This window comes from Rhizophagus irregularis, chromosome 20 (assembly GCF_026210795.1).
Source record: "Rhizophagus irregularis chromosome 20, complete sequence".
NCBI classification, from domain to species: Eukaryota; Fungi; Glomeromycota; class Glomeromycetes; order Glomerales; family Glomeraceae; genus Rhizophagus; species Rhizophagus irregularis.
The window spans coordinates 1,804,109-1,814,468 of NC_089448.1; the positions used below are offsets into that span (position 1 = coordinate 1,804,109).

Here is a 10,360-nt window from a genome sequence, read left to right on the forward strand (position 1 = left end):
GCCAGATAATACAGTACCTCGAAGGAAGTAAGGAAGTAGCAACACGTACTATAACATATATAACCCATATTTTGTGTTTCTTTGAGGTTTTTCATTTTTGGGTTAGTTATTAGTTAGCTGAAAAGACGTATCTAGATATTACGAATCATTTGATTTCTAGATCTTTAGCTAATTTAGAGTAAAAATGCGTGGCTAAAAAAAAATCATATTTAATGACTGAATGAAATAAACACGTCCCTTTTATCAAAATAACTTCAATGTTTCAGAAATATACAAAAGTTTCTTCTAATAAATAAATCAGAATTGACCTTTATTTTACTAACTTATCGTTATAACCAATATAACGATTTTGTAAATAATACATTTTTTTTTTCTTTAAAGAAAATTCAATTAATCAATTTCTACCAAAAGCACTATCATAAAAATCATTAATTAAATCATCATTATAAAAATCATTAATTAAATTATCATTATGATCATAATATTGAACTGTAAAATCATTAATCTTTGTTCCACCAAAAAGTTTTAATACGGCTATACCATGTTTAGGTACTTCACACGAATAACTAAATCATAGAAAGGATTTTTAATATTAATTTTTTTTTAAAAAAAATAAATGGATAAATAAAATAAGGTACATAAAATTACCTATTAACGTAAATTCCTTTATCTTCGTGTTCCCATAAATCTCTAACTAAAATTTCTCCTCGTATATTCACATGTTTAGCAAAATCCAATTTAATTGTAGTAGGTGATTCATCTTTGTTAAGTAATACTAAGAAAGAAAGTAATTTTATTCAAGTAAATATTTAAGTAAATGATTTTTGAAATAAATAAATATATGAATTATTCTTTTTTATTTGCAACAAGAATGAAAAAAACTTACGAGCTACATGACCATCGGATAATTTACCAACCCATATATCTAAATAACTTGTACTTTTCACGATATTTACTGATTTTCCCAACGGATCTTGCTATAATAAAAAATTTAAATAATTTTTAATAACTTTTTTTATCTTACATAATTAAAACTCCATTTAATACTTACGTTAATAGCAATAATTTCAGTATTTTTTACGATTTCCAAGGTATCATGAGATGGATTCCTAATCTATTAAAGAAAAAATTTCATTCATAAACTTATAACTATTATAAGATGAACTGAAAAAGATGGAAATTAATTCAAATACTTACATCAAAACCAAGTAAAAGAGGAGATTTTAGTGCGGCCCATAAAGAGAAATGACTTTTCTGTTCATCGACCGTTAATTTACCATTTCCAACTTGTAGCATATCAGGATCATTCCAACCACCTGGACCTGCGTATTTTGTTATTCTATGTTGTCTTTGTAATATACCTAAAATTGATGGCCATGTTGGATGGATATCCCCTGTTGTTCTCCAACTAATAAAAAAGAGGTACATTTAGATATGTGAAGAACGGGTGGAAAATAAAGAAAAAAATTGATAATGAGATACCTATTTCCAACTGAAGGTGCCCAAAGATATGGCGCGCTTCTCCTAAAAGAAATAATATAATAAATATCAAATTGGAAGCTAAAAGATCGCAGTTACGACAATAAATTTCATACCCCCATTCACAAATACTATAAAATATAGGTCTTCCAGTAGCTGATTAAAAAAAAAGTAATTTATTATTGATGATATATTAATAATATAAACTAATGAATTAATAAATTTTGTACCATTAAGCGCATCACGCATAACCTAGATAAATTACTAGTTAATAATATAAACTAATATTTAACTCTTATAAATAAAATTCTTTACCTTATATCGATCTTCCTCTGGTTTACCATTATTATTACAATTATCGTATTTTAAATAATCAATTTCCCATGATGCAAATGTCTTTGCATCTTGTTCTTCGAATCCTACGAAAAAAAAAGATTGAAATGTGATAATCTTTAAGAAAAATTCATTTATTAAAGAACTTTATTGAAAGGAACATGTTGAAAATAGAAAGTTACCGAGACTTCCTGGTCGTCTAGCACATGTAAGATAACCTGCATCGCTATAAATTCCGAATAAAAGTCCTTTTGAATGGGCATAATCTGCTAAAGCTATAAAAATCAAATATATTATTAGACTAAATAATATTTAATTTTAAAAGAAACATTAAGAAATTTACCTTTAATACCGCTCGGGAAACTTTTAAAAATAAAGCAATAACTTGTAAGTACTAGTCATTAAATATTTTGGCGTTTATTAAAGTTGAACTAAACTCACGTGACGTTACTAGCATGAATGTATCCTTGTTCATCCCTTTTACCTTCCCAACAATCATCTATAATTAAGGAATTTTTAATTATATAATTAAAGTTATTTTCAATGATTTAATTATAAAATTTACCCATATTCAAATATTTATAACCGACTTCGTCTAATCCATATTTGATAAGAGCATCCGCAGTTTGCTTAATTAAATTCTCATTGATATTACAATGAAACTAAAAAAACGCCAAAGTTAATAAAAAAAAAATATTGATTTTTTTCCAAACATTTATTCCGCAATAAAAATTACCCTATTCCAACTATTCCATCCCATTGGGGGAGTGCGACCGAGTCCATTATCTAATCCATTAATACCATTAATAACGTAAATTACGCAGAATAATGTAATAAACACTTGGAGGGAAAATTTTAATCCCATAATCATATTGATTAGTTGAATTCAGGAAAAAAAAAAAAATTTTTTCCCATGAGAAAATATTTTAACTTTAATTATTCGAATACTATAAAAAAAAACAAAAAAAACTTGTTTATGACCGATTTAGTAATAAATAATGATCGAAAATTTAAACTCTAACCATTATCAGATTTCGTAACACGTAAACCCTAAGGGGCTTGTACATTTAGCTATGTCATACATCCATCTCAAGGAATGTCCCAGGTTGACGGCGCAGTGTGGCGCAGTAATTCCAAAAAGATTTAAGTAAAGATTTTCATTTTAATGTAAAGCTTTCAAATTTACACATTAGATGTATTTTCATCTGTTTTACAAAATTCACTTATAAATGAAAGGAGTTTTTGGAAGTAGATTTTGACTTTAGTATATAACAACCGATTTTATCGTCTTTGCCGATCATTTCCAAAATTGGATTTGTCGAAAGAACAGTTTTTGTTAAATAACTCGAAAATGGCCTTCTAAACTACCTGTATATGCTCTAAGTAAATTTGCAGATCGGACGAAAATACACCTAATGCAGGAATTTAAAGGTTTTATTTTAAATTGCAATTTAATTTTTTTGGAAAAATCGCTGCGTCACACTGCGCCATAAACCTAGCACACATTTCAGACCGTAATTTTTAACGCATCTTGCCATGTAATCCAAGTAAAAAAATCAAAAAATTTATTTTTCATAAAAAAAAAAAAAAAATTTTATTAGTAATTATTATTATTATCGGTTTGTCTTTTCGAAATAAATTTGAAATATGAACCCTTTGGGTTTTTTGAAGAATGATAAATTATTCTTTTCGTTGGTATTTATTAATTGTAAAAAACATCTTTTAGGATTAAGTTTTAATCCGTAATTCCAATTTACATACTAGTGCCTAGTGGTATTGGACTACTTGCAATATCTCTCGAGCACTACATCGTTCAAGTGCTACATCATAATACTTGCGATGGCGGTGATTCTGTGCGACATACTGATTTCTGATTGTTATTATTTATTATTTCACAAGAAGTTTGGAACCTTGTTTTTCGTCGATCCTTACCTTATGTCTTTGTTACTTTATATCTTTTGTTATCTTATTGATTCCCGTAAAAGCTAAATGAAATTACTCTTTTAATACTATAAAAACAATCAATTACGCAGATTTTGATAATCATTATTTATCAATGTACGTAATCGATACCTTAGAAACTCCGATTACAAATTGTTTTGTACTTTATTTATTTCTCTTATTCTGAAACTTATATAAATAGACGCCCTATTTTCTTTCATAAATACTTATTTTCTTTTTTACGCAACAAAAAAAGAAAAATAAAAAAAATGAAATTCATTATGAAAATATTCCCAACTTTCTTATCAATAGCTTTTATAGCTTTCATCATATTAATTTCACCGGTTGTTACTTTCCAGACTGTTAAATCTGTTAATAATGCTGATCAAGATGATGAAATTCTAAAATCCATTGGTAAATGTGTTATTGCAAATGCTATCACTAGTACTTTATTAGAAATTGGATTTATTTCGCATACCATAGTTTGCTTAGTTACTGAGTTTATTGAGTTTCTTATTTTCGGGGAAGGAGGAGATTTTATTTCGGGTGTTGTGAAAGAAATTATATGTTCTATACTATTTGAACTTATTGTACATAGATTGCTCGGAATAAATTTCGGAGCATTTAGAGGGTTTATAGTGCGAATTATCAGAAGATTTCTGCACTAAAAAGTTATCAATTACATCAAATATACTAAAAATATATTCGAAATATTTACATCGAATTTTTTATTTATTTAAATTTTTTATAAAAAGGTATTTATATACTTGAATTAGCTTTTCTTTTCTTTTCTTTTCTTTTTCGTATAACTTTGTATCAACGTTTTTATAACATTTATTTATAACATTTATTTTATAACATTTATTTTATATGATTAATAAAATTGAAGCACAATCTTATTATTTTGTTTTTTCCTTTTAATTTTGAGCGACAATTTATGATATTTAAAAAAATGAGTGGAAACAGTATATCTTTTTGACGGGGACAGTCTATAATCCTGACACCAAAATCCCGATAAATGCAAATCCCGATTGAATCAAAATCCTGACAGTCACAGAAAATCCTGTCTGAGATTGAGGATAAGGAATCTAGTAAATATAAATATACTGTACATAATCCTTTTAACTAAGATGAAAAATTTTTTCTTTAATTTTCATTAATAATATAGTAAAATAAAAAAATTTACATTTGTATTAATAAAATTTACAAATTATATTTTAAGAAAAAATGTATTTGTAACAGCCTGTTACATATCTTATTTGTAACATCCTTTTTTTATTTTTTTTTAATAATAAATTTAATATGTGTTTCACAAATAAAATTTTTATATGCAAAATTTAATTTGGAAAACTTTTACTTAATGTATTTAAGACAGTTTCATAGACAAAATTTTAAGTTATAAGCAGTTTCTTGAAATTTTTTAAAAAATTCTTTTGTCTTAGTTACACGACTGATCTTTTGTTTTTGTTTACATTACGCCTGATCTTAAATTTTAATTGGATAAAATTGGGGGTTGTTACAAATAAGACGCGTAACAGGCTGTTACAATTAGATTTATCCATATTTTAATTATATTGAATAAATTAACCCGTTACTGCGTCACTGCATTTTTAAAATTATGGAAAATTTATATAATTTTTTTTTTTAAAAAAAAAACTTTGGGATTTTGACTATTTTTGACTATCAAGATTTTTAACTGTCAGAATTTGTGACTATCTGGATTTTATTTCAACGGGATTTTGGGTTTGTCAGGATCTTGGTGTCGGGATTGTAGACTGTCGATTTTATGGTTGTCGGGATTTGTGGTAAACCCGTCGATATTATGGGTGTCAGGATTTTGGTAAATCCGTCGATATTGTGGGGTCAGGATTTTGGTAAATCCGTCGATATTGTGGAGTCAGGATTTTGGTAAATCCGTCGATATTATGGTGTCAGGATTTTGGTAAATCCGTCGATATTATGGGTGTCGGGATTTTGGTAAACCCGTCGATATTATGGTGTCAGGATTTTGGTAAACCCGTCGATATTACTGGTGTCAGGATTTTTGGGTGATCCCATCTTTTTGTAAATCATTCGCTTAACATTTTAAAAGAATATAGATTGGAATATATAATATTAAGGAAGTAACTACTTATAAACCATTAGATAATGGAAACGACAAGATCGAAATCAGTACTGGTAGTACTGGTAGTTGCCAGCGATATCGTTATAGTCATCCACATCAATTAAATAATTTTAAAAAATTAAAAAATTACAACCATTTTAAAATCGAAATTTTAACTTATTTATATGTCTGAGTCGTTGATTTGTAATTTCGATTACGTGACAATGATTTTCAATGTTAAAATAGTTTTTTTTAATTATTTTCCTTATCTTCTCTATAATTGATTATACTTTAGAAATTTCTCGTCTTACATTCTTTTACGATTTTTACAAATAAGTAAATAGTAAATTTTAGCCTTTAATCCTTTTGCTTATTAATATTAGAGATTATTTTTTTTCATTACAATAAAAAATCAACTTCAAGCAAAAATACTTCTCAAAAAAACGATTAGTGATATGAACATGTTCAAGCTATAATCCACCAAGTTTAACTCATTAAGTTTAGTAACTGAATAATCCAAATCATGAGGTAATACTTGTGCTAATAATATTTACTTTCAAATGTATTAAAAAATAAAAGTATCTTTTAATTAAAAAAATCCAAATATTAATAATTTATTGTGCAGATACCTGCTGCAATATCGCCGGACTTTTGTCAAGGACGGCTTGCCATAATTAGGTCATTGACAATCATATCTTGATTAGATTTTACATTTTGGATAAAAAAAAATGAGAAATATAAAAATAAAAGGAAATGACTTTCCATTTTTGATCGTGCTGGTACTCCGGAGAGATTGTAGTACTTGTAGTAATTCTCTAAATGTGACATATTACGACAAATTAAAGGAAAGATTTCGGACTTCAAATCTTAGTAAAAATAAAAAAAGGAAATAGTTTTCCATTTTTAATCCACCTTTTTCTCTTTGCGTAAAAAAATTATATATTTTATCTATAAATATCCAAAATTTTTATCAAAAATTCATAAAATTTAAAAAGGCAAAATGACTTTTATTTTTGATTTACTTTGTAAATAATTTGATTTTTTAATTAAAAAAAATAGAATCAAATGAATTTTTTCCTTAATTAATAATTCAAACTTTTTTTTAAAAAAAAGTGATTAATCTTAAAAAGGAAATAATTTTTTTTATTTTAACCTAGTAAAAAAAGTTTTAATTGAAAAAAAAAGATAGTAATAAAAATATTTGAATAGGATATATCCGTATTAAATCCTAGGATATAAGCCATTAGGATCATTCACCGGATCTAAACTCTAACTCACATAAAATTACGGCAAAATTGAAATATAGTTACTCGGCTAGTCGGGTTATTAGAAAAGAAAATAACACGGGTATACCTGAATTAACATAATTGCATTATATAGTATATATAATTATACTTTATACTACGCCATCATATATATACTTTGCAGAAACTTTTAAAATCGAAACCATGTCGTAACTATATCAAAATTTTATCATAGAACTTATCATAAGATTTAATACCACATCGTGACCAAATCTTGATTATACTTATTTATAAGTTTATGCGGATCGTATGTATAAAGTTGATGCATATTAAGGAAATCGTCACCTGATTTAACCGGCTCGTGCAAAAATAATATTGAAATCGAAAACATATAGTAATTGTATATTTAAATTATATTAAATGCATGTTTAAGTTATAGTAAACAAATATTAAAATTGCAGTAAAGTTATAGTTTATTTATTTTAAAGTTGATGTATTATAAACTTTATTTAGAAATATTAAATTGTTCTATCCTAAATCTAAACATAGATAATAAATTTTTCTATAATGTTAAATGTCTTCTTAACTCTACTAATAACATTTTTTTCAAAATTTTCGAAACTTACTAGAATTCTAGTATTCCTATATTGGGAGCAATTCCTCTAAAAAAAAAAGATAAATAAAAAAACTAAATAAATAAAGGTTATTACGTATTAAAATGTTTTTTAAAAAGAAAGTCTTTGAAAGTATTCTGAAACACATCTCCGGGGTTCCGGTAACAAAGGTGGGGCTGATGTCTTATGAAAGAGATGAACAAAAATGTTATAAAAATATCTTTTTAAATTTAGTTTCATGAAACTCACATTTATCTTTCATAATTCCATTGTGAAGTTCTAAGATTTTCGCTTCTTGGTACTCATCTTTAATCTGATTTGATTTAATTCAACTCTCACGACGCCTTAAAAATCTCACCCTCCGTCTAGAAAAGTCACCTAAAACAAAAAGAATTAAATTCAAAAAAAAGTTATGCCTTACGGTGGTCTGATGATCTTTCTGAATCCAGTCATGTCAATTTTTAGCACAGTCATGTGAATTTGGGTCCGTCCAGTGATTCGCTTAATGTCCGATTGCTTGATCTACACGATTTTTTTTTTTGCTTTATAATGAGAGTTATTATAAAATTTTTTTTACTGTTAAATATTTAATGAGATAATGGTTTTAGTAGATGATCAATATAGTATAGTAAGTGTTTTATAGTATATCGTGAGTATAAATATAGTATATTTTATTCGTTTTAAAAGATTATAAAAAAAACAATTAAATTTTAAAAAGCTTCAGAACTATTACACTTGAAAAATAATATTGAGATTACAAATAAATTAAAAGAAATGCAAATCTTTCTGAATTACTCAATTTTCAAATCATTCCATTATAGTATAATCAATAGTTAATTTTTACTACAAAATTTCCTAGAAACGGACATATAAAATTTGCTACCTAGTAGGTACTGTATAACTACATTTGCATAATCGTGTAAATGGTACCAATCAGGGGATAATAATAATTATAATAATTACAAAAATAAATAATAAATTAAAATAAAATAAATAAAGCAAAAATATCGGTACCATTTAGTTTCTACTTGACATAACCTCGATAGTGTACATTTTCAAAAGCACAAGAAAGAGTAATTCCGGTGTCTAAACATGACCAATATATTGTAATCCAAATATCGAACCAAGTTCCTCTTGGAGGTGTTGGTAAATCAAATTCCTTTTCGAATGTGTAATTCACAGGTATATTTTCGCAACGATCACAATAACAATTATTAACCCATTCAGGTTTATGAAGAAATCTATACCCACCGCCATTATCAATGTGCATAGTAAAGTGGCCTATTGCTGATACTCCCAAATTGTTATGCAGATCAGGAGATTGAACTGTCATATCAAGTACAGAATTTGGTAACAAATTGGCCCTTATAACCTGAGCACCACATGCTGAAAAAAAAAATTGTCACTTTTTTTACCAGAAGAATTATGAACAATAGTAAATTAGAAAATTAACATACTATAAACTGAACGATTATGACACGGGCTGCCATCAGGATCACAACCATGAATTTTTTTAATATATATAATGAAAAAAAATACAAGTAAAATAATGAAGTATGTTTTATTCATGATTTTAATAATTCAAATGGTTGTGTGTACATTATTTATATTTCTTTCCCAAAAATATCTTTTCTTATAAAGGAATAATGCGTGTGACGTTCTTGCACAGATCATAAATAATTGTACGGTTCACACATGATTAGTACGTATGATTTAAATAATTCCCAATAAAGCGCATTTATTTAGAAATTGGTGATGACCTTTTTTTTGTATTTATCATATGAAGTGATCGAGGTATATCTTTACTATTGATTTTATTCAAAAAAATATGCTAATCACTTATTTAGTTAGATTATATAATGATAAACAAAGTCTATTATATATGCTTCGTTTTTATTGGACGATTATCATATGACACAGCATGTATCGGCGAGCACGTATCAAACTTTTTGTATTATTTATTAGCTTGGAGATAAGAATGCCGAAAAGCCTGTGTAATGTGTCTAGCTTTAATCGTAGCATTATTTTAATAAATTTTTTGATCGTATAACCATGAAATTCAATATATGGTTAGTTTGATGCCCAAATATAGCTTAAACTTTTCCAGCATTTTTATATTAAGCTTGAAGTATTGGATCCGCAGTTAGCTTCTCTACGGATGGCAGGTTAATATATATATATTTTTTTTTTAAGAAAATTTTTTTTAAAAAAAAAGTGATTCTTTTCAAAAAAATGACGATCATGTACGTAATCATAAATAAAAATGATAAGCGTAATTATTTATTAATAAAGGCCATTCCAACTAATAATTAGTTTAAGGCTGAAAAATTTGAGAGGGGGCTTTAAACATATGTGAACATAATATGTGTTTAATTTATTTTAAAATTTTCAAAAATAGAGGGGGGGGAGGACGTTAAACTAAATTAATTTGGAATGGCCTAATTTATTTACTACGATACAAAAAAAAAAGTACTATGAAGCTATCGAAAAAAAATTTATTACTATAAAATATCACAAATAAATAAAATAAATTATTTTTTTCTTTTTTTTTAAAATTAAAAAAAAAAAGGTTATATTCTTTTACCATTATCAGTTAAATAAAAAAAAATAATGGAAGATTTCGGTAAATGTCAATCATCATGTAA

At 26.4% G+C, this 10,360-nt stretch overlaps 3 protein-coding genes across 3 annotated transcripts; 1 reads left to right on the top strand and 2 right to left on the bottom strand.

The window, feature by feature from the left end:
* Positions 1–394: 394 nt before the first annotated feature.
* Positions 395–2,683, bottom strand: OCT59_013002 (uncharacterized protein; the record flags this gene model as incomplete). Its single annotated transcript, XM_025318940.2, has 14 exons — positions 395–566; positions 649–775; positions 887–977; positions 1,052–1,114; positions 1,198–1,408; positions 1,483–1,524; positions 1,596–1,635; positions 1,710–1,731; positions 1,795–1,898; positions 1,995–2,087; positions 2,156–2,175; positions 2,254–2,311; positions 2,378–2,474; positions 2,549–2,683. The coding sequence occupies 14 exons, from the start codon at positions 2,681–2,683 to the stop codon at positions 395–397; spliced, it is 1,275 nt and encodes a 424-aa protein (XP_025174997.1).
* A 1,339-nt stretch (positions 2,684–4,022) lies between these two features.
* On the top strand, positions 4,023–4,421 carry OCT59_013003 (uncharacterized protein; the record flags this gene model as incomplete). The annotated part of the gene is made up of 1 exon (XM_025318939.2): positions 4,023–4,421. One exon carries the CDS (start codon positions 4,023–4,025, stop codon positions 4,419–4,421), a length of 399 nt encoding a protein of 132 aa, XP_025174996.1.
* Positions 4,422–8,739: 4,318 nt separating this feature from the next.
* OCT59_013004 (uncharacterized protein) lies at positions 8,740–9,048 on the bottom strand (the record flags this gene model as incomplete). Its single annotated transcript, XM_025326673.2, has 1 exon — positions 8,740–9,048. The coding sequence occupies one exon, from the start codon at positions 9,046–9,048 to the stop codon at positions 8,740–8,742; it is 309 nt and encodes a 102-aa protein (XP_025174995.2).
* Between the last annotated feature and the right edge of the window lie 1,312 nt (positions 9,049–10,360).